Here is a 24,999-nt window from a genome sequence, read left to right on the forward strand (position 1 = left end):
TCTCATGTCCTCACATTGCAAAATACAATCATCCCTTCTCAACAGTCTCCAAAGTCTTAACTCATTCCAGCATTAACTCAAAAGTCCAAAGTCCAAAGATTCATCTGAGACAAGGCTAGTGCTTCCACCTATGAGCCTGTAAAATCAAAAAACAAGTTAGTTACTGCTAAGATACAATGGAGGTACAGACATTGGGTAAACATTCCCATTCCAAAAGGGAGAAATTGGCCAAAATAAAGGGGTTATAGGTCCTATGCAAGCCCCAAACCCCCTAGGGCAGTCATTAAATCTTAAAGCTCCCAAATAATCTCCTTTAACTCCTTGTTTCACATCCAGGCCACATTGGTGCAAGAGGTGGGCTCCTAAGGCCTTGGGCAGCTCTGCTTCTGAGGCTTTGCAGGGTGCAGCCCTGGCAGCTGTTTTCATGGGCTGGCATTGAGTACCTGTGGCTTTTCCAGGTGCAGGGTGCAAGCTGACAGTGCATCTACCATTTTGGGGTCTGGAAGATGGTGGCCCTCTTGTCACAGCTCCATTACGCAGTACTGCAGTGGAGACTCTGTTTGGAGACTCCAACTCCACATTTCACCTCCACACCTCCCTAGAAGAGGTTCTCCGTGTGGCCTCTACCCCTGCAGCAGGCTTCTGCCTGGACATCCAGGCTTTTCCCTACATCCTCTGAAGTCTAGGCAGAAGCTTCCAAGCCTCAAATCTTGCATTTCTTGCATCTACAGGCTTAACACCATGTGGAAGCCACCAAGTCGTCTGTGGTTTGCACCCTCTGAAGCAGAGGCCTGAGCTGTACCTGGGCCCCTTTGAGCCAAGACTGGAGCTAGAGCTGCTGGGATGCAGGGAGCAGTGTTTGGAGACTGTGCAGTGCAGCAGGGCCCTGGGCCTGGCCCATAAAATCATTCTTCCCTCTTAGGCCTTTGGGCCTGTGATGAGAGGTGCTGCCAGAAAGTTCTCCGAAATGCTTTTGGGGCCTTCCCCCATTGTCTTGGCTGTCAGTACTTGCCTCATCTTTACTTATGCAAATTTCTGCAGCCTGCTTGAATTCCTCTCCTGAAAATGCTTTTTTCTTTTCTACCACATGGCCAGGCTGTAAATTTTCCAAACTTTTACACTCTGCTTCCCTTTTAAATATAACTTCCAGTTTCAGGTCATTTCTTTGCTCACATATATAAACACAGGTTGTTAGAAACAGCCAGGCCACATCTTGAACTCTTTGCTGCTTAGAAATTTCTTCCTCCAGATACACTAAATCACTCTCAAATTCAAAGTTCCACAGATCCCAAGAGCAGGGGCACAATGCCTACAACCTCACTGCTAATGCATAACAAAAGTGACCTTTGCTCCAGTTCCCAGCAAGTTCCTCATCTCCATCTGAGACCTCCTCAGCCTGGACTTCACTGTCCATATCACTATCAGCATTTTGGTCATAATTCAGGCAGTCTCTGGGAAGTTCCAATATTTTTCCACATCTTCCTGTGTTCTTCCGAGTCCTCCACACTCTTTCAACTTCTGTCCATTACCCAATTCCAAAGCTTCTTCCACATTTTCAGGTATCGTGGTAATGCCCCACTCCTTGGTATTAGTCTGTTCTTGCATTGCTATAAAGAAATACCCTAGCCTGGCTAATTTATAAAGAAAAGTGGTTTAATTGGCGCATGGTTCTGCAGGCTTAACAGGAAGCATAGAAGCTTCTGGGGAGGCCTCAGGAAACTTTCAATCATGGTGGAAGGCGAAGGGGAACCAGGCATGTGTTACATGGCTGGAGCAGGAGGAAGAGAGAGAGGGGGAGGTGCCACACACTTTGAAACAGCCAAATCTCATAAGAACTCCTATCATGAAAACAGCACCAAAGGGATGGTGCTAAACCATTTATGAAGGATCCACCCCCCATGATCCAATCACCTTCTACCGGGCCCCACCTCCGAAACTCGGCATTACAGTTGAATGTGAGTTTTGGGTGGGGACACAGATCCAAACCATATCAGAGGGAGGGTTAACTTTATCCCTGTTTTGCAGATGAGAAGACATAGACATGGAGAAATACAGCACAAAAATGTTAAGTAATTTGCCTAAGTCCCCAAATAGCAGATCCCAGGCAAGCTGTCTCCAGAGCCCACCCTCCAAGACACTGCACAATTCTGAGAAGTCTGGAGGTATAGGTGTTCATTATGTTTCTGGCATTATGAAAAACACTTAGATGGCTGATTGAGCACAGTGGTTCTTGGTCAGACTTGTTTGCCTGCATGTGTGAGACAGATGTTGCCATTTTCCATTTTCCAGAACATCCTCATAGTTGTACAACAAACATTTACATGTTCCCAAGAAGTTCACCATTAATTTTCATGCTTCAAGGATACCATTTGTGATACCATTTGTGCTTAGATGGGGTTAAAGTTGACCAGTGATCGCTTCTTGGCCTTTTGGCTTTACACTTGAGTGTAAAGTGTAAAGTTGACCAGTGAATTTGGGAGTAGGAGGTGGTATAGTAAGAATGTGGAGATATTAGGGAGATAATTAGCATTTCTTTATTACAAAGCAAGAAAACAATGTGAATGTATGAATCCAGAGTAGAGAGTTACAGAGGCAGCCTTGACCAGTGTAAAATTCTGGCTCAGGAAGATGGATTTATAATTACTACCCCCCACTGACTTCATATTCCATTCAGATCTAGTTAGCAATTCTGTAGAGAGGCATCAAAGGATTGACTTGGAGTTTTTTTGTTTCTGCTTTTTGAAAAATGGTACTGTGTATCAAAAAAGATGACCAGGAGAGTTTCAGTGGAATAACTTGTCAGTATTTAATATTCACTTATAAGTATCTTTTATTTTCTTTCATTCATTCTAATTTCACTGGATAGACTTTATTATGTAATGTGCATTAGACCCTAGGTTAGGTGCTAAGGAAGTAGAGATGCCTCAAGCAAGAGCTTTGTCTTTAAACAGCAGTGAAGTATAAAAGTGAGAAGATGGCAGGCATGTAAAGAGTTTAGTTCCCTGAAGTGCTATGGGTGCTGAGGCACATGTGTGATGGGAGATGTGGACAAATGAAAGCAGTGGTCAGATCTGCCTAACAGGTAGAGGAGGAGGAGGTCATATAGGAGGTGACCCTTGAATTGAGACCTTAAAGACGCAGAGGTGCTCACTAGGTGGATAAGTTAGGGTAAGGGCATTCCAGGCAAAGAGAAGAGCATGAACAAGATAAGGGTTAAAATAAACGTTTCCGTGATCACATTAGTTTGTATTGGCTCTAAGGTGTGCATGTTTTTACATTACAACATCTCTGAAATCTGGACATCATGCACTAGTTGGACTGGCAGTTCATGTTCTTACTGGTACGTAAAATAATGGTACACCTTACAATATGTGCCATTTTAGTTTTATGAAGTAATCTATTGGTATGTTTTGCCATCAAGTAGTATTTCTTGGATGCTGTTCCAGCTGCTATGTCTTTGTTTTAGAGGTAGATAGATATTAATACCTTTTTACTGAAGAGGAAATAGGCATGGAATGACTGAGTTCCTTAGATAAATATATGACATTAAATTTGACAGAATACTTGATATTTGATGTTGCTTTTAATAGTAGTGGCTAGTAGCAATGGGACCTGGGGAAAGAATTCATATACAGAATTCATTCATTCAGTCTCATATACTGGACTAGGCTATGAACCATCACATTGCCTTTTTTCAAGGTAAAAAGGGAATTTGAAAAGCTAATGCATGTAGCTTATTGAGATTTTTTGAGATATTGAATTTATGATGCATTACATAAAAGTGTACCTACTATTCTTGGTGTCAAGATGAAGCCCTGATAATACAGTGCTTTATGAGTTACGAAAACAGAATATCTATAACTGATCTTTTAAGGCACAAGAAGATGGATCAGATATAAACTGCAATGGGAGGGGTAAAGGAGAGGTTCTGGTTTATGTATCTGGGAAACAAAATCAGAGAAATTTCTTTTGGAGCGAATGATCTTGGAAAGTGTACAAGGAAGAAACTAGGCATATCAGAGCCTAAATTTAAGCACACAGGTGTCATAAAAATACATTCTAGTAGAATCAGTTTCTGTTCTCTCTTCAAATCCCTGTGTGATTTTGTGCAGGTCAATTACCACTTGGATTTTAGTGTCCCATAAGTCTGCACTAGACCAGGATTCCTGGCAGCTAATGATGCTGTGACTCCCCCAGCATTTTTGAGATAGGGCTGCACTGATGGAAACAGTGATTGCTCCAATGTCTTGTTTGTTCTATTGTTTCGGGGGGCTCTTGGGAAGAATGTTACAGAAGATGACAAGTAAAGGCACTTTTGGGCTATTGATTTAATTTTGGGGAAAACAAAATAGGAAATTATGACCCCTACAGCTAAGAAAAGTGACAGTGACACTTTTCTTCCTACTTTGATCCCAAATATATCAATGAAAAAGATGGGAAATTTGCAGTGTAAAGCTTAATTTGTTAAAGATTGAGATCGTGTATATTTTTGTTTGCTAGAAATGGGAACAGAGTGTATCGTTACTGAGACTTGACCAGGTAGTTGACAAAAAAAGTTTGAAAAAGTGCATCCATGTAAAAAGAATGTCTAGAATGATTCAGCTCATTATGATTTTTTTATAAATGAGTCATGGCAGTGTTTGCCTTTCTCAAACTCTTTGCTTTTCACTTTTCCATAACGACACAGATTCTTGTGGGTTCCTTTTTTTCTTTCCCCTTTGGGTATGTACCAGCTTTTACTACACTGAAAGATTGTTACTAATGAAAATGAAAAATCTATGTCCAATTTGGTTACCATGCTGTTTTTCAAATGAGCATTTTGTTTACAACTCTCTCATCCTGATTTTTTAAAAAATTGAGTAGATGTCCAATGACAGTGTGTTGAGATGAGGAGAAAAAAAATCAAGAGTAGAGAGACACAGCCAGACTACATCCTTGTGAAGGGACTTTTTGGAAGTACATATTTGGAATGAAGTAAACCAGTTAAACAGGTTTTTTCCAGTAGTGTCAACTTTCCTTGCTGGGTGATTCAAGATATTAGCTATTCTAGGAAAAAACTTTGTTTGATACAGGCAATCCCATCTACTTACCACCTTAACCCTTTAGGTAAGGATATTATAAAATATGATTTTTAATATAACTGGACACTTCTACATAGAAGGAGTAAAATTTAAGCACATTTTGTATGAGTGCTGATTATGGAAAGGTTTCTATTATAGCATTATGGCTTTGTCATTGGAATTGGAGAAAGGCTTTTGCTATCACCAATACTAAAAAAAAAAAAATGATCTGAGGACTGTCTCTAAAGATGGGTCCTGATATAAGCGTGCACATGTCTGTATTTACTGATTTCTGATGTAAGGGACATGAAAGCTAACCTGATTCATTTGTTTTTAGGGGCTCTTGGCTTTGGGCCTCAGTGCAAGTCCATTGGAAAAGGCAGCTGCAACAATCTAGTGGTCACCAGCAGTCCCATGATGGTTCAGCGACTGGGACTCATTTCACCTCCAGCAAGCCAGGTCTCTACAGCATGCAACCAGATCAGTCCTAGCTTACAGAGGGCAATGAATGCAGCCAACCTGAATATACCTCCTTCAGATACCAGGTCTCAAGTTAACTTTTTTTTCCCCTTTCTTTATGGTATAAACACACCCCAGAAGTGTTTTCCCTTTTCTTTCTGAATACACACACACACACACACACACACTCATACACTTACACACTCAAGCAACTCTCTCAATTTGAGGTTTGTAGGGGAAAATGTCTAAAACTAAGTATGTGCCATCATATCATCTTAATTGGGAGGAATGCTTTAATACCTACTGTCTCGTGGTGTGAGTGAAATGAATACCTAATTTGAGATTGTGGGGCCTCAGTGACTGAAACATGGTGTGTAAATCTGTCAATTTCTGGTGAAGCAATCATATCATGGCCTAGCAAATTTGCATGGTCCATGTACACCTATCTTACCTGCCAGGTTTTCTATGAATATGATGCAGAGTTTCCAGGCAGCTCTACAATCTGTTTTGTCCATCTGTGCATCCATCCAACTACCCATCTACTTAAATATTTGTTAAGTTCCTACTATCTGCATAATATAATAGTTGAAGTTTAGGGGCCTAGTAGAGAGAGTAGATAGAAAGCATAAATTTTAAGACTTTATGATGTGTCTGGAAAGGCATACTTTCGTGTTTGAGTTATATAACATTTCAACACAATGTCGATTAGGTTCCAGAGTAAGTAGGTACTATAAATGCCATGTATCTATCTCCAAGGGAGGGAATTGAATAGAAAAGGGAAATCACCCCCTCAGACAAAGTTTTATCTCTCTCAAGGTTGATATTAGGTGGGAGGGGGCATAAAACCAAAATACTGTACAGTGTTTAAGGTCTATTTCTATGTTTGAAATAAATTATCTTCTAGAAGTTATTTTCTTGGAAAAACACAATCCACAGTTTCTGCCTTAGTCCTAGTTCTGCCATAACTATGGTCTTGCAAAGGAATTTTACTCTCTAAGCCCCTGCTTCCTCTTCTTTGGAATCTGTAACCTGCTATGTGCCTTGCAGTTCTGAGATCTTGTGTCTTCTTCCTTTCCTTCCTCCTAACCCTGTTCTCCCCTCTTGTATCTCTGTGCTGTCCCTCCTAGTCACTATTTGAGACTCTGAAATCTTAGTTCCTGAATCATTTATTTATGCCAATTTTTTCATGAGATAGAAACTTGTTTTTCACCTGAGACTTTTTGTGATGGGAAGCTGCTGTCATTTTCCCATTGATGATTATGCCTTAAGGGACTCCTCAGACTTGCTGAGTGCTGCATGTAAAATGAACTGTGCTCATGGGGTGGGTGTCATTGGGAAGCCTTCAGCTTCCTTTCTGTGGCAAGTCCAGCCCATGCCTTGAAGGCAGAAGTATAATTAACGGTGAAACTGACAGTAGTCAGGGCACAGACTGCTTAAGCCATGTATCTTACGCAGTCCCTTTTATGGGTGCGCCAGAGAGGAGTCATGATCTCAGTGTTTTCTGGCATATTTGATTCCTTAGCATAATTTTATAACCTTAAAAGACAATACCTTAATGATTCACTGACAAGTGTTTTTGACTATGTATTTATTATTTGAGTCCTTCTATGGAACTTTTTTTTTTTCAGGATGAGCAAAGAAACAGGAATTGGGAATTGCTTGGTGAAATATGGAACTTACTTTTAGCAATTTGGAAATGTTGCATTTATTTTTGAGCCTTGGTTTGTGTATTTCATCAGTGGAGAGAAAGAATAAGGGGCAACAGTTCAATAAGAGGCAAAGTTCAGCATTTTACTGGAGATAAAGAGAAGATGGAGAGAGAATCAGCTTAGTGTTTTATACATTGGGGGCATGCTGGGAGTGGATGGAAGTGGAAAAGGGGACATGAACTGTCCAGTTTGAGAGATGCTGCACTATGAAAAGTTGCAAAATGTATTGTTTTTCCTGATTATGTAATTCTTATTCACTGTAGAAAATGTGGAAAACATGGAAAAGTACCAAGCACTAAATGACAGTCATCCTGAATTCTATCCCCAGAGACAACCATGGGTGGAATTTTGATATACATCCTTCCAGTTATAGTCAAACATATACAATAAACATAGGCTTTCCTTTCCACTAAATTGATCTAGTAATCTACATAGTTTTTAATTACCTTTTTCTAGTTAATATATTATAAGCTTTTATAATAAAAGCCTCTTTCAACATCATATAATGGCTTCTTCCTGTCCAGGATTCCACTTTATAAAGAAAGTGTATAAATAAAATCATAATTTTAAAAATCAGTCTTTTGTTAGTTGGCACTTAGTTGTTTCCCATTCTTTAAAAATTATAAATAATGCTTTATTGGATCAGCTCTGTACATCTTTTGTTGCACAATTCTGATTATTAGAATAAATTCTTAAAAGTAAAATTTGTTGTGTTAAAAGAGTTTTGAGGCTTTTAATACATATATTCAAATTGTACTGCAGGAACTCACTAGCAATTTATAAACTAACCAGCAGTCTAAGAGAGTGCCTGTTTTCTAAGACACCATTCATTACTAGGTATTATTATTTTTAGAACTTTTGCTAGTTTAGAAACTTTGCCAGTTTGATTTTTAAAATGTTATTTTATCTTAATTTGCATTCTTAATTATTGACAATATTAAAGTTTTCATAAATAAATCTATGAAGTTTCATAGATTTATTGGCTGTTTGTATTTTTTCTTTTGACCTCCTTTGGGTATGTTTTTTGGATGTGCTCATCTTGGGGAAAAGCTCTTTTTCTTTAGCTTTGTTGGATTCTATTTAATCCAATAATAAGAATCCTACCTTAATGCTGTATATTTGCCTAGATTAATTTCCCAACCATTTCTGATTACCTGTGCTTAATGATAAATGCAAACTATACCTTACCGTCTTGAAGATCCAGGACTCATTCTTGATTTAGGCCTCGCCAAAACTCGAATACAGAGGCCATTGTATATATTTCCCCTAAAATGACAAGGCTGAGGTGCTGATACAGTAACATCATCCAGCAGTTTCATAGAGCAGTCTAACAAACATTGAGTAGTAGAACAAACATTCTACTCAGATGCTACCTGCATGGGTTTGGTAGCATACTTAGCTTTTCTAGTGTTTTCACATGCATTGTAATCCTGCATTTTATGATTGAATATTCATAAACTACCTGCAAATATTTCTGTTTAAGACCCGATGGAACCAGGACACAGAAAGTCCAAGTGCTTAAATTGTCAGTGACAAAGTTCAGCCATCACAGAATGTCATTCCAGATCCAAAAAGGCACTGTATTTAGATATTTATTTCCTAAATCAGAAATTCTTGGTGATGGTTTCCTTTGAGAATATATCCACAAAGGTCAGAGAAGGCTAAGGAGGGGGTTGAGGATGCACTCCAGGCTCTCTGTAAATTGTAACAGTTTATAAAGTCATCCTGTCTTTAGATACAGTACTAATTCTTTTGGGGGATTTGCTGAGGCACATAGACACGAATTTCCAGATAGACTAGGGCTGGCCGTCTTTTTCATGATCTACATATATAGGAAATATATCTTTTCTTTTGAGGAATTCTCCATGTGATATATTAGAACTTCTTTTGAGCTTGACATTGAAGCAAACATCTAACATGGTCATCATGCCTCTCATGCTCTTATGGCCCCATACAAGTTACTGAGTTCTTGCTTGACCAGCCACCCTAATCATTTTTGCTGATGGTTTCTGAGTTTTCCTATTAGTTTTATTTTGTTCAAGATGTATCTCCTTTCCTTTTACACATAGTTCCAAATTAACCAATCACCAGAAGTAATATCATTAGGATCAGATGAGCCTATGGAAATGGAGATTGCTCTCGAATGATGATACAGCTGTCACTTTCTTTGCTGTGGGCCTGGTGTGGGTAGCAGCAGGAGTTAGAGGCGAGAATCCTTTGGAACCATTCCCATTCATTCAACATATTATTGCAGGAAGAACAGAAAATTTGGGTGCCCATCATAGCTTGTGTGACTTTAAGCCTGTTATACCAGGTCTTTCAATTAAGCAGAGCATTGTGGGTCACATGTGGGATACAATGTAAAGAAAACAATAGAGAACGTGTATGATCCAGTAGGTCACTGCCTATCAAGCACAGCTTCACTTGTATTTCTCTAAGAACTTTGGGGTGTGTGTGTGTGTGTGTGTGTGTGTGTATGTGTGTCACTGGGAGAAATTTCCCAAACCCTGTTTTATTCTTTGTAAAATAGAAGTTATTTTTAAAATCCAGTTTACTTAACTGACAGGTTGTATCAAATGAGATCATATATAGGGAAAATGCTTTGTGAGTGCCATAAATAATATTCTGTTGTCATTATATTGATTATTTATTTACTTTTCTAATCAACAGTTTTTTGAGTGCTTAGTATGTATCTTACATTCTGGTAGGCACTGGGAAGATAAAAATGATCCCTTCTGTTAAAAGACTTGGAAATTTATTGAAGAATATAACACCCACAGGTGCCTGAAGTTAACTACATTTAAGACACGTTGCAGACAGTATATAACTTCTTTGGGAAGAGAACTCTCACTGGGAGCTAGTGTATTGGGGAGAAATGTCATGGATTAGAGCTTTGAAGATTAAAAGATCTGAGTAATCACACAGGAGGGAGACTGGCTGCTAGGCAAAGGCCATTTGGGGAAGTTTTGTTCTCATCAGGTGTTTGAGATAGAAGAGAGTTCTCTGTTCATATTAATACTTTAATGAATAGAATATAGAATTTGCTTTCTGAAAAATATATAATTGTCTTAGAAAACTCGGATGCCCAAAAAGTTATATAATGTGCCTGCATGGCTTTATGCTCAGATTTTAATTGAGCCATATTTAAGTATAATTTGAGAGAAATGAGAATCATGTCTCAACAACAGAGCAAATGAACGTTTCACTATAGGCTGCCCTGAAACCAAATAATACAATTTTATAAGCAAAGTATATGTAGGTGAATAACATACTCCTGTCTGTTAGTCATGACTTAACAATCTAATATGCTCCAGTATGACAGTGACAGGCAATTGTAGCACCTGAGAATGTGCATCCATTCAGGCATGTAGCTCTGCCAAAGCTCTGGTTCTTTATGTTCTATGAACCTTCTCAACCTCCGGGTGTAAAGCAGTCGGTTGTCTCTGCCTCATATATGACAGGACTACTAATTTAGTTTGGGTCCAAAAGCAATTCCTGGATCTTGCTGGGGAAGAGACCAAAAGGCCCTTGACATCCAATCACCAGGAGCCTTCAGCTGAGCTCTGCAGGAAGAGCCACATGCTGCAAGTGTGCTGGGAAAATAATTGAAAAGTGTCCGTGGGGAATTAAAAACTAGATGGTTCCAAAACCACTGTGGAGCTTGCAAAAAGACTACAACCCGAATTTAAGGATGTGGACCAAGAGGAAAATCTATGTCAAGGGCAACTGGATGTAAATTCCTGCTGTGTTTGTCTTTGGTAAACATTACTTCACTCGATGGTAACATCTCGTTGATCATGGTGTTATCACCTTGTACTGTGCGTTTTGGAGCTGAGATGTTTTTCTTGCTAATATCATATGCTTGTATGAAATGGTGTTTGTGGCTTCCATTTTGTGAAACAGAGTAAGATGAACAGGTGGGATGAAAATGCTTCTCTTTTACCTCAGTTCCTTTGTGACAGGTTGATGTTTACCGGCTGGAAATAATGTGTTCATTTTGAGAAGACACACGTTTTATATAATGTTTTGTTGTGATTAATTTTTTGTCAGTAAAAAAGACCTCAGTAGAAAGTCAATGCAGGTACATATAATAAGCCAGGTTCTTCTGATACACACCTTGTCTGAGTCAAGAAATACAGCGTGTTATGTCTTGCCTCTGTGGCAAATTTTCCTTCCAAGGGACGTATCTTTTCTTCTCAATTATTTTCACACTTGAAGTTAGCCAAAAGATCGAGAAGTGATTTTTATTTTCAAGGCAACAGTGTCACAGTAAAGCAAAATGAATTTTAAAGTGACCAGAGCTACATTATGAACCATTTTGATATGCAGATAATATATTGTGAGACATAGGGTGTGTTTTTAAAGGGTAAGAAGAATAGGAGAGGAATTGTTGCAAAAGTGAACTACAGAAAGTGAATGATCTGCTCTTGGCCCAAAGCTGCTTGGATTTAAGGACGAGAGTTCACAGAAAACCCAACTAGCAAGTGTGATTAAATCCTGAATGGCTCTAATGCATAATTCCAGATATGACTTGTTATCAGTTTGTTACTCCCTTATATATTATAGCTGCTTTTTATATTTTTTCATTTTCTGGGGGTGATTTGATGTAACTAAGTACTGGCAATGTGAATTACTATCTTTAAAAAAATCAGAATAATTCCTTAATATCAGTGAAACTAAATTGTGAAATTATTAAGTCCCCTGGACAACCCTTTGACTTTGAAGATTTACTTTTTTTCAAATAAAGCATGAGTTTATATGTTACTTTCCCAAATAGATTTTACTTGAAGGCTGAGATTCTGCAAAGCCTGTTATAACATGCTGCACATAGTAGGTGCTTAACAAATACTTATTTGGTTGCCTTTGACAGGTATCAGTAATTTTTCCCAGGTCTCTATCCTTTTTCCCCCATATTGAAAACGTTATTTAAAAATAAAGCAAGGACTGTTTATTACTAAAGTATTAAGATTATTTATAACTATAGATCTTTTGTTACATTATTTCAGTGAGCATTAGGTTTTATTGTTCTTCTTGGTAAAATGTTATTTACCTGGAACTAGAAGCCTTGGATTTTATCTTAGCCCAAGAATGTGTGTTTAGCACAGAATGTAATTAGGGGAAATACTTAAGGGATTGTCAATGCAGTGTTCTTTTAGCTCTTAAGCAATCCATATCCTGCTAAAATGTTTATCTTTTTTTTTTCTTCCTTTCTGGCTGCTGTTCCAGGTCCCTTATTTCGCGTGAGTCTTTGGCGTCCACGACCTTGAGTCTGACGGAAAGTCAGTCGGCCTCGAGCATGAAGCAGGAGTGGTCTCAGGGCTACAGAGCCCTCCCTTCGCTCTCCTCCAACCACGGCTCTCAGAATGGCCTTGATCTAGGGGATCTCCTTAGCCTTCCTCCCGGGACATCCATGTCCAGCAATAGTGTGTCTAACTCATTACCATCCTACCTTTTTGGCATGGAAAATAGCCACTCTCCTTACCCTAGTCCTCGGCACTCATCCACCAGGTCCCACTCGGCCCGCTCTAAGAAGAGAGCATTGTCCTTGTCCCCGCTGTCCGATGGCATCGGGATAGATTTCAATACCATCATCCGCACGTCGCCCACGTCCTTGGTGGCCTACATCAACGGGTCGAGGGCTTCACCGGCCAACATGTCCCCGCAGCCAGAGGTCTACGGGCATTTCCTGGGCGTGCGCGGCAGCTGCATTCCCCAGCCGTGCCCGGTGCCCAGCGGCCAGAAGGGCGTGCTGGTGGCCCCTGGAGGCCTGGCGCTGCCGGCTTACGGCGAGGACGGGGCCCTGGAGTACGAGCGCATGCAACAGCTGGAGCACGGCGGCCTCCAGCCAGGCCTGGTCAACAACATGGTGGTGCAGCATGGCCTGCCGGGCCCTGACAGCCAGCCGGCCGGCCTGTTCAAGACCGAACGCCTGGAGGAGTTCCCGGGCAGCACCGTAGACCTACCCCCCGCGCCTCCTCTCCCTCCTCTGCCGCCGCCCCAAGGTCCCCCACCCCCTTACCATGCCCACGCGCACCTTCACCACCCGGAGCTCGGGCCCCATGCCCAGCAGCTGGCCTTGTCCCAGGCCGCCCTGGACGACGACGGGGAGATGGACGTCGGGGGCAAGCATTGCTGCCGCTGGATCGACTGCAGCGCCCTGTACGACCAGCAGGAGGAGCTTGTGCGGCACATCGAGAAGGTCCACATCGACCAGCGCAAAGGGGAGGACTTCACTTGCTTCTGGGCCGGTTGCCCTCGAAGATACAAGCCCTTCAACGCCCGCTATAAACTGCTTATCCACATGAGAGTCCACTCCGGGGAGAAGCCCAACAAGTGTACGGTGAGTTTCCGAAGCGCAAGGGGTGACCTCTCTTGAAGGCCCGGCTTGCTTTGCATACGTGTTTTTTCCCAACTCGGCCCATGGAGTTTGCATGTGTGGTGGTCTAGGTATCCATGAGATGGGGTTCCTCTTTAGCTTGAGGAAGGGGAAGGTTTCTTCCGTGATTAGTGGCTCTCCATTTCTATATTTCCTTCTGCAAAGGTGCATGATCTATCCCAGCAGGTGATCAGTCTGCCACACTGTGTGAAATCTTGGAAAGGAGATGCCAGCCAGGTACCAACTTTGAATTTCCTTAATGTGTATGGATGTGCAAGAGCAGGACACAGATTGCACATCAGCAAGCTTTAGTTCTTTTCCAAAGCAAATATGCAGTGACTTTTCCTTCCCTCCAATAACCGGGCTAGAATTGGGATGGAGAGAAGAGTGGTTTTGATATTTGAAAAGGAACTCACCACTTAGCAACTTGGCTAGTAAAAGTGTTTCGGCATGCATGCACATGCCTGCACTCTGTACTTTCCAGGGTTGAGAGACTAGCTAATGATTTATAGTCGTCATAAAATCACCCAGGGGATACACAGGAGCAGAATCTCACAGGATCTTAACTAATTTTAAGAGGCGATTTTGTAGAGAGGTATGAGGAGAAAGAGCAGGGAAGCCTTTGGTGCTGAGGGAAATGGGCCTGATGTCTCTTTCTTCCTCGCCTCTGCCTTTCACAGCATCCATCCTGGAACTTTCTCTGTTTCTTGGCAAAATTTACTATTTTTGAATAATATGATTCTTAAATGATTTCACAACAATTTCACACCTCACAGAAACCCTCAGGGTTTATAACCAGGGCATCACCCTTGGGATCACAGGATGGCTTTGCACAATCTCAGACAGCTCACTTAAGTATTGGAAAAAGAAGAACATATGTTTTATATTAGTTTAGATGGACAGAAATATTTCATTTAGAGTTAAAGTCTAAGATTTCTGTGTATTCACTGGATATTGAGTATGGTGCAGGTACTAAATATGTGAAATACATAAATCAATTTAAACAGAAATTTATTTGTACTGTGGTTCCCCAGCCCGAGTTCCTTCTTTCTGTAGTATGTCAGTGATGAAAAAGAATCTAGACTATGTGTATGCTTGATTATAGATTGGCCAAGGTTTCTGATTCATGTAAAAGCAAACCAAACAGGTGATAGCTATAATGCAAGTATTCAAAGCACTTTTTCACTGCCCAGTAGGTATTTTTGAAAGAGTTTTAAGAATTTCTTGTGGAATGGAATTGCATTTCTTGTCACTACATTATGCATCACATTGTGATTTTTCTCAAGGAAAACCTGAAGCTGATACATTGCGAGAATGCCAGGTTATATGAGTGAAAAGAATAATTACTTTCCAGACAGCAAAACCTTACTCTGTCACTAGGGTTCTGCATTAAAAATGCCAGAAAGAGACAAGCAATTGAAGGCAATTCCATTTACTCTGGAACACACCAGCCTATTGCAGGCAGGAAAGACATTCAGCCTCTGAAGGAAAACAGTCCAACCTTTTAGTTCTGACTAATCCTGGCTGAAAATAGTTTACTGGATTTGGCTTTACTGAAATAAACATAAAGACTCGAATTAGCCAGAAAAATATTTTTTGCATTGCAAAATTTTTTTGTGCAATAGGATTTCCCCATTTTTATATTGTTCCCAGGCTTTGCAAAGACATATAACTTTATAAAGTTGACTTTTGCTGAAGTGCATGATGAATATCAAAAATAGAAATACTTCAGTGAAAGAATAAGCTGGTAGGTTAATGTTTGCAGGCTTATGCATAGCTTCTCATTGTATTGTTCAGAATGGGTAAGGGAGATGATTTCTCTTCGTCTGATCTACCCACTCCCCACTTCTAGGTGGAATCTTTATAAAATTCAGATTGATGATTTAACAGTGTATCGAATCTAGGACCACAAAGCATTTATTTGCACATGTAACAGTGCAAATAATAAACAGGGTTTCTTAGGAGCTGACTAATGCTGCAGTTCTAGTTCTGGGCCTGTATATTTTTAGCAGGAAGCCTTCATTTTCTTCTAAAACATACATATTATGGGCAGTATGTCTTCTGAAAACTGTTATGTTGCTACATTGTCATCTGCTTGATTTGTAGGGTGATAGCCAACTGGCAGCAATTAATTTTTCTGTGAAAGTTTAGCAGTCCTCTTAAGTTGTAATCCACAAATAGAATACCTGGTTTTTAAAGTAGATATGCACCTGGAAAAAATGTATTTTTCTGCCTTTTGCAAAACGCATATTTATAGTCTTGGAGTCCAGACACATACAACTGTTACAACTAAAATGTTTCATCTCCCACTGATTTAAAATCTGATGGTAGTTGACTGAAACCTCAAGATCCTTGACAAGTGAAATGGCCACATTTTTCTTTTAGAAATGCGAAATGATCTTTGGTTTTTGTGGCTGTGTCATACACTGCAGGGCTAGGAGCAGTCTAAATTATAAGACCCAGGCCATTTTTTGTTTTATGTATGTTTAACTGCTATTTTCTGTGTATGATAGTTAGAGTTAGTCATTTTCACTTGCTTAGCTTATTGACCCAAGAAAGAAATGATGACCACATTGTGTTTGGTGACCATGACTACAAGTAGCACAAAGAGCTTCTGGAAGTTATGGTAAAATAGGGGTGTGTGAGAGGGCTACTCAGTGACGGCTTGCTTACAGTAAGTAGCTGCCACTGGTATCCTCCCTCATGCCAAATTCCATGTCATGCATGAGAGAACGCATTCTCAGAATCTCTTACCATAACCCCCTGGACTTATCAGAACCCTAGGATTCACATCATTCAGGATTCTGGGTGGCAGAACTGGGGGAGGGCTGTGAATTTATTATTTGGTTAACTTACTGGAAGAAGAGAATGGGTTCTTTTCCTTCCCCCCCCCCCCCAACTCCACCTTTCTGTAGATCTCTTTCTTATTGCTTCTGTAGAAAGCCCAACCAGCTGCTCTCTTTCCAGGCCTGGCCTCGATTGCAGAGACATTCCCACCCAGTGGCAAAGGGCTTGAGAAGTAAAGTCCTCTTTAGACAGACAGGCAGACCTCAGCTAGTCAGAAACCGGGATATGCCAATACTACATTTTAAAATACCCGACTCCATTCACTGCTATCTATTAACTATAGTACTTTCTACGTGCTGAATCCCTCTATTTTGACCTTCTGAGCTTAGACCAACTGCAACCTTGGTAAATCTCAGAATTTTCAAAATATTTGAGCATTATCAGCTATAACTGTCGAATTCTATTAAGTTTTTCTGAGATGGTAAGGTCACAGGTCAGAACAAGTCATGGAGTTTCTGAATTTGTCCCTTTCCCAAACCCCTGTTTCATGTTCCTAAAAGGACAACATGAAGTGTAAACCCAAACGATAGATGTACACTAATCATCCCTAACAATATCCATAGTGAATGGTTCCAACAGAGTGCACCCTGAGAACGTTTTTACTGTAGATCTTTTTGCCATTAAATTGAAAACTGTGCAATGGCTGGGTAACGGTGCCTAGTAAGTGTGTTCTGAATGAGCTTAGGCATGCTCTGTCTGTTGGTGCTTCTCATGAGAAAGCCTGTCTGCCTATCTGGGGCAGAGTGAGTAGAGGGACCCAGGGTTCTGTTGCTAGGATCAGAAACACTGATGACTTGCCTTCACATACGATTGAAAGCAGTTGTGCTAGCAGGTTGGGGAGTGCTGATAAGGGAATTAGGGGGAATGTGGGCCTCCACTTAAATTTTGTTTATTTTTCCTGGATGAATTTTATCCAATGGCAAAAAGGAATTTTTCAAAACTTTTACCCACCCATGGATTTTCATGAAAATGTCACTGACCAAAGACCAGTTTTGAATTTTGTATGAATTGACTCATTTCTCCACAGGCATTTTGCCTGGCAAAATCCAGAGTATTTGCTTTGGCTTGAATATTGGGCAGTGGTGCTTTTTAAGTAACATTGGATTATGATTTCAAGAAAATAAATACAGAGCTGGGACCATGTCCCCATTCCTCTTTTGTGGCCTGATGTTATGGGTTCACAAGCCAGCTTTGGCCTCATAAGACATGTCTTGAGGAAATGTAAATTCATTGTAAGCTGTGGAAGGCCTTTTTCACATTCGCTTTTATTTTGATAAGACTCAGTGTTGACGTGGTCTATGACCAGAGGGACCTTAGGAAAATATCATCTAAGCATAATTCTTAATCCCCACTTCATAATCCTCATATTGGCAATAATGAATAAATTATCATAATACCAAGTATCAATAAGGGTATGGAGAAGTGTATACACTTTAACGTTGTTGGAGAGACTAAATTGGTGTAACCACTTTGGAGATCAATTTGGTAATACCTAGTAAGGTTGAAGATGAGTCTATCCAATAAGACTTTGTCTAGGTGCCTACCCTAGAGAAGCTTTTGTATATGGTGGCAAGGAGACATGAAAAAAGGTGTTTATTGCTTTTGTTTTTCAAAAAAGTATAAATAACATAACTGTTCATAGATAAGTCAATAAACTGTGGCTTATTCCTAATGAAATATTATAAAGGAGTTTAAAATTAAAATACGCATATATATATTACATATATATCTATTAACATGGATACATTTCAAAAAACACTGTTGAGTGAAAAAAATGTGCAAAAGGGTATATATGGTATTAATACAATTTGTGTATATTTAAACACAAATCGGGCAATATTATATAGTTCTGGTAGATAAATAATTATGTGATTAAACAGTAAAATCATGCGGGCAGGGTAATTAGTAATTTTAGGATAGTGGTTACATCTCAAAAGGAAAGAAATAGAAGAGATGGGATGTGAGGATTTTACTTTCTCTTTTTTTCCAGAGAGAGAACTGAAACAGACATGGCAAAATATTGTTATTTTAACTTGATGGTGGTAATATAGGTGTCATAGGTGTCTGTTATAGTATTTGGTATACTTTACTGCCTATTTGAAATATTTCATAACTATAAGGATATATTTTTATCTAAAAATAAATGAAAGCCAATTACTATCGCACTCCAATTTCTTTCCACCCATATCAATTTTTTAGATGAGAACAAAGCCTAGAGAAATTGATCTTTCCAAGACTGTTAAGTTATTTAGCTGTTCCATACTTAGAACTTCTGAGGCTGTAGTTCTTAACCCTGGCTGACACTGGAATTATCTGAAGTACCCGTACCTGGGTCCCATCTTCAAAATTTGTGATGTAATTGGCCTGGGATGCAGCTTCCAAGGTGATTCTAATGAGCAGTCAAGGTTGAGAACAGTATTATAAAAGTTTTCCAGTTCTCACATTAGTGCTGGATAAGTAAAAGCCTACCCTGTTACTTCTGTTAAGATGAGAGATGTAGTGTTTAGTAGACAGTACATCTCTACTTATTCTCAATGGCCTGACAGTAATCTCTACGTTATTATCAATGTCCTGACAATGATTAGGGTAGTTTAATGTTCTCTTGTAATAAAATTCAGAGACAAGATAAGATATTAGAGTGATTGGTAGTGGCAGAAGGCTTTCAACTCAGTGTCCATTTCACATTCAGAGTTTCTTTCTTTACAATTAGTAGTCAAAGTTTGGGAGGAGTCTTGTGCTGAACTATGTATACATTGTAGCCACCTCCTTGTCTCCTTGATTTAGCAGTGGAACTGACAAATTTGTCACCCTGTTGCCATTTTTAAAGGTGAGATAGAGTGTTCTCTCTTCCAAACACAATGCAGACTTTCAGCTTTTAATAGAAAATGATCTTCAAAACACTTTTGCTACTATGGACATTTCTGAAGAGTTGGTAAATTACCAAAATATTGAATTTTCTCTTTTATCAAATCTGCCTGATGTGATTAAATAAATAAAATTAACATTAATATTCTCTTTGTCTCTTGAGGCTGAAACACTACCAGTGAACATCTGGTAAAGATCAGAGTGAGTGTAGCTTCCAAGTCATATCCCACAAGGCATCGGTCTGTCAGATATTAAAAGCAAACTCCATGATTTAAAAAATAAAACCAAATCTTAAGATTTCTTTCCCAGCAATTTTACGTAAGAGATACAAACATATTTATCTGTGTAAGCACATGTTCAACATACTGTAGACACATATATGTCACCATAAATTACAAATCCCTTAGTATAGGTAAAAGTGAAACCACAGAAATCCTCATTAGATGGGGCATTGCCCACAGTCTATAAGGCATCTGTCAAATAGGATTTCATATCCCAAAACACAGTTTAGAAACCTGCCATTTGGTAAAGGTTTAATTTGGTTTCCCTTTAGAAGGCATTTAATTCAGTTTACCTGGGGAACTGACCTTTCATGAACTTTGTCCTTAAAATAAATTCATAGCAGATTTGGGCAAACATTTCAAAGCTAATCGTGGTTTATGTTTCTTTGCCCTGTGATTCTAGAATTAATGAAAAACAATAGATAATGATAGCAACCCTAAGAGGTTAAATATTTGAGGCTTTATCCTCATTAAACACAATCATTAACTACATGATGGTTAATGTTCCTTTTAATTCATATTCATTTTGTGGTTTTTCTCTAATTTCATGCCTTGAAATAATGTCTTTAAAATTAGAAAGAATTATGTAAATCTTTTCATAAATGATCTGATTAAGGGAATGTATGTCGAACCTTTGGAGATTTGTTCATATATAGATTCTAAAATGTGTTTTTCTCAGTTCTTTCAGACTTCACCAGTGTGGAAAATTAGTTTGGCAATATATTAGAAACGTCCTTTGTGACCTTTGAAATATTTCTTGATTACCTTTTCTTTGAGTGGTCGTGTTGTCATTTTTGGGTCCAGATAGAATTTGAATGTGTAGAGTGAAAGACCAAACACATTTATTTTTCCAAAAAGAAGAGGTCATCTGATTCTCTTTGATCTTTCAGAAATGTTTTCTTCAAGTTTTGAGTAGAATGATTTGGAAAAGAGATGTGTTTTGTTTTTTTTTTCCCAGGCAGATTTATTAGTTTCTACTGTAATTGCTGAGTCAGGGCTTCTAAGCTATCAATAAGACAATGTTTGTTGTAACCCTGGACAGTGGATCTGTGGTTGGTTAACCCAGAGCCTGAGTAGGGAAGGCTTGATTTTACGTCTGCTCTAACTCTGGGAAGCCATGTGTCCTTCATCCAGAGGGGAGACCAATCTGTCTAATAGGTGTCATTGCTCATATAGAAGGTTGGCATAGATAGGGGTTTGGTGAGAAAGTGGAATGAAACCTGTGTGTTTTTATTTCGCAGCACAGTATTTATTTTCCTTTTCTTGGGCCACAGGTACTGAGCTTGAGTAGGGAGAATGGTTAATCTGTTAGAAGGAGAATTTTGAATAATTTTTTAAATGATTAGTTTAAAAAGTTGTTGAGAAATTGGAACACGATATAACCAGTTTCTGGGCAGGCAAGAGCAATATGCTTGGGTAAATATATACCCTAATGCTCTAAAATTAGGGTGAGCATATACTTTATTTTTCAAATTAGGAAACTTTTGAGAGTGAAAGTGAGTTTGTCTCACTGGAATGTCAGTCTAAATCAGGATTGTCCTGGAAAAAATTAGGGTATATAATTACCTTACCCAAATAGTATGTGTACTAATGTGTTCACTCATTGTGTGTTCATTCATTCATTTGATCACTGAGTGCAAGCCGTGTACCATACCTTACGTGGGGGATACGGAAATAAATGAGACATTCCCTTTGGGAGCTCACAATCTATTGGGGTGACAATTGTGTAAACAGTAAAACAAGGGCTGTGATATACGGCTATGCAAACTTTTAATGGGAAAACTAGGGGAAGAAGCTCTCAAGTATGCCTGTAGAGTTTGGGCAGGCTTGTTAGAGGAGGTAACTGCATCCTGAAAGAAGACAGTAATTCTTACAGAGAAAGGAAAGGAGGCCATTTAAGCCTGCACATCACCATATGAAATAGCACAGGAGTATGAAAGAGCACAGAGGAAGAAACAATTCTCAAGTAGTTTGATGGTCCAAGACTAGGTAGGAGTGGAAGTGAGGCTGGAAGAAGTCATGAAGGACTTATACTACCAAATAGGGATCATGTTTAAGAATTGGAAACCTAGTTAATATAAATGCAAATCTAGTCAATAAAAAATATCTTAGGAGGGTAGCATCACTGAGGTAGCAGGCACTGTGTTTCAGTGGATGTGAAATGAAACTTTGACTTCCCCAGGCCTTCTCCATTATCTCTTAAAGTTTATAGTTTAATTCCTCATTAAAACATATCTCTTGGCAACTATCATATGAAACACACATTTGTCTTATGCCAAGTGATCAGCTAGGGAAACACGTAAATGTAGACGAGCATGAAAGCATTTTCTGTTGTAGACTTCAAAGAAAACAATTAAAAATCTGGGGAAGACTAGAGACCAAAGTTATTTGATCAATTATGTAGAATGATTAAGATGTGGACAGAGGCTGCATACATTGTCCTGTGTATGAGTAGCTTTCCATTAGTTAAATATTTCCTTTTATAATCTGTAAAGAGAGTGAAGTATTGTACTGTTAAACAAAGGTTTGGACTGGTGCTCATTATGCTGAGCTTGTCAGCCTTTTCAAGATTTTTTTCCTTCACTGCTGAGATTTACTTTGGAATTTTTTTTTTCTGCTCAGACTAAATTAATACAGAACAGAGTGAAATGCTTGAGCTGTTTAGAGGAGAACAAATTAAATCAATTCCCGTCAAAATGGCACCCATTCCCAGTGACTCAGTCCTGAACACCATAGAACCCCATGTCTCTCTAGACTGGGGAAGGCAGCATGAAAGAAGACTTGCCTTTTGTTACTTGAGCTTCTTTCTCTGGCAGCACGAGCCCTCCCCTGGGGTTTGAGCCACGCAAGGTTGTAGAGTCATTTGCCTGTTGACCGGAGAGCACAGCTGAAGGCCCAGGTCAGTGGACTCAGGCATTCAGAATGTTCTAGAGAGGGCATCCGATTGGTCCTGGATCCTTGCTTTTAAAATTTATGAGGCAGATTCTCAGGCTTCTCTCACCAGACAGTTTTCTTTTCTGTGTTTTAGAATGTTTGTTTGAAAGTGCTTTCATTTTAAAATAGGGGCCTGGGTATTGGGCCTGTTGCATGTGTTTTTGATGAGATATATTGTTACTGCTGAGTCTCTTTTGTCACTCTCTTTCCACATCCCTAGTCCCAGTGGCTAGTATGAAAATTGCCCGGAAAAGCAAATGGTGATTTATTAGCCAAGAGAATGGATTTGGGGTTGGGAGAACAGTTGTAATGAAGCGAAAATGGAGGACTCAGCCTTAAACAAAATTCTGAAATAGAAATTTGTCTTTCATCTCATTTGTGGTGAACCCTACTGCCTTCTTCCCTCAGAGTTTCCATGCTGCTTCACAGGCCCCATGCCTTGCTCCTTATTTTTCCTCTCCATCGAATTGAGGCTTGCTTTTGGGAAAGAACTGTGGGAAAGAGAAATTCGTATATATAGTGGTGAACAGCTGAGAAAAGATTCAGTGTGCTGGCTCTCCCAAGGGTATCTACATTTTAACGAGAAAGAAAGTATTAAACCTCTTCCTTAGACCAAAAACTCTTTCAGAGAAACGGAGGTGAAGGAAAGTGACTATGTTACACAAATTCTGAGCTACTGTATTACTTTAATTCTCACTATTGCCCTCAGAGCTAAGTAATTTCTGGGATTTGAGATTCAGACTCTCTTCTTCCTACTACATATTCAAAGATCATTAATTATTCACCTTTGAGTCCTACCCACAGCATGTGGCTCAACGATTAACATACTGTAGACCTCAAATGTGCACACATGCATGCGCACACACACACACACACACTTGAAGCTAGATGATGGATACATAGAGGTTTATTATTCTGTTATTTGCACTGTGTGAAGATTTGAAATTTCCCATAATAAAATATTAAAAATAAATAAATAAAATGGTTTTGAGTGAATTCATAGGAAAGAAAATAACAGTTTATTCTCTCTGGCTCCTCAGAAAATGATGCCAGCCACGTGTTTTTTTTAGGTAACCTGTGTTCTTCTGATCTGAAAACAAATTAATTTTTCCATTGCTCTTGATTGTCTCTGAGATCACTGTGCTTAGGAATGAGATGAAAGATACTCTTGGGCAGTAATATGATATTTAAAGAGGCAAATGATAAGAAGGGAATACTATTGGAATGCATTAAAATAATTTAACCCAAATCTCAGCAGCTTCCTTTGATAAGAGTTTATTTCTTGTTTTTGTTCTAATATGGCTAACTCCTTATGATTGTATAGTGACTCAGGATCCTTCAATCTAATGGCTCTGCAATCTGAGTCTAGGGTGAAAGACATGTTGTTGAGGATTGTGGAGAGGTTTTAGGATCCAGGCATAGAAGTGACAGGCTTGACTTCTCTTATCCCATTCAGCAGCACTCAGTCACATGACCTCAACTAACTGCAAGGGCAGTTGGAAAGAGTGGTCTTCCTGTGTGTCCAGGAGGACACTTAAACACAGAGTATTGGTGAACACAGAGTATAGTATCTGCCACAAGGAACTAGAAGTGCCCCCTGATTCTTCTCTGACTTACCTCGGTTTTCTATATCTCCTCGAAAAGAAAACACATTTCAATCTTGATCTTGGAGCTTTCCGTGAGTGGCGACCTGGTCTCATCAAAGAGCTTTAAAGACCATTTATTTTTTTTTCTTTCCAGTGCTGGCTCCTATAACTTGCTTTTCAACTTATTAAATCTTTCCCAGCCCAACCATTTTTTTTCTTATTGACTCTCCAAGGATTCCATTGCCGTACAATCACCACTGCTGGGGAAATGCTCCTTATCTCAATTGGATTACTCAGTTTTTCCCACCTTGTCCAAATTACATGTTCTTGGGGTGCAATTCCCCCCTGTTCGTCATCTTTCTAAGCCATGAGTATGTGTGATGTCTTCATGTCCCATGGGCACTTACCCTTAAGGGAGATCTGCTCATTATCAAGGGCAAGGTTATAGATGAATCACTGAGAGTTCTACCATTGTGCACAGAAATTTGGTGTGAAGGGCTATTTTACTAAGACCCTGAAACACAATATTCCCCATCTGTTCATAAAGTAGCTTATTTGATACACACAATGTGGTCATAAATGCTCTTCTATTCTCTGAATGCTTGCTTTTGGTCATGAACTGGCACACACTCAAGGAAAAAATGACAATGTGCCTCTATGGACACTTTTGGTCCATTTCCATAAATATATTCAAACAAAATGAAATTGCCTGGCTCTTTATAATATGTCCTTTAGTGTGTTTAAGCTTGCAAAATTACCCCCAAGGATGACAAATTGTAAACATCATGCAATACCACAGCCCTGGGTCAAGGCCTGTCTCAGTGTTCTACCGACATTCGCCCTTCTTAGAAACGTTTAAAGTGTTTTAGGAAAATGAAGCTA

The 24,999-nt window shown here is 39.4% G+C and overlaps 1 protein-coding gene across 3 annotated transcripts in view; it reads left to right on the top strand.

The window, feature by feature from the left end:
• The window catches only part of GLIS3 (GLIS family zinc finger 3), a 512,085-nt gene that overhangs the window by 175,342 nt on the left and 311,744 nt on the right, over positions 1-24,999 (top strand). For all 3 annotated transcript variants that reach the window (XM_054519981.2, XM_009244473.4, XM_009244474.4), the window contains 2 exons: positions 5,398-5,605; positions 12,455-13,568. In XM_054519981.2, the coding sequence (XP_054375956.2) occupies positions 5,398-5,605; positions 12,455-13,568 (1,322 nt within the window). The remainder of the gene's footprint in view (positions 1-5,397; positions 5,606-12,454; positions 13,569-24,999) is intronic.

This window comes from Pongo abelii, chromosome 13, assembly GCF_028885655.2.
Source record: "Pongo abelii isolate AG06213 chromosome 13, NHGRI_mPonAbe1-v2.0_pri, whole genome shotgun sequence".
Taxonomy (NCBI): Eukaryota; Metazoa; Chordata; class Mammalia; order Primates; family Hominidae; genus Pongo; species Pongo abelii.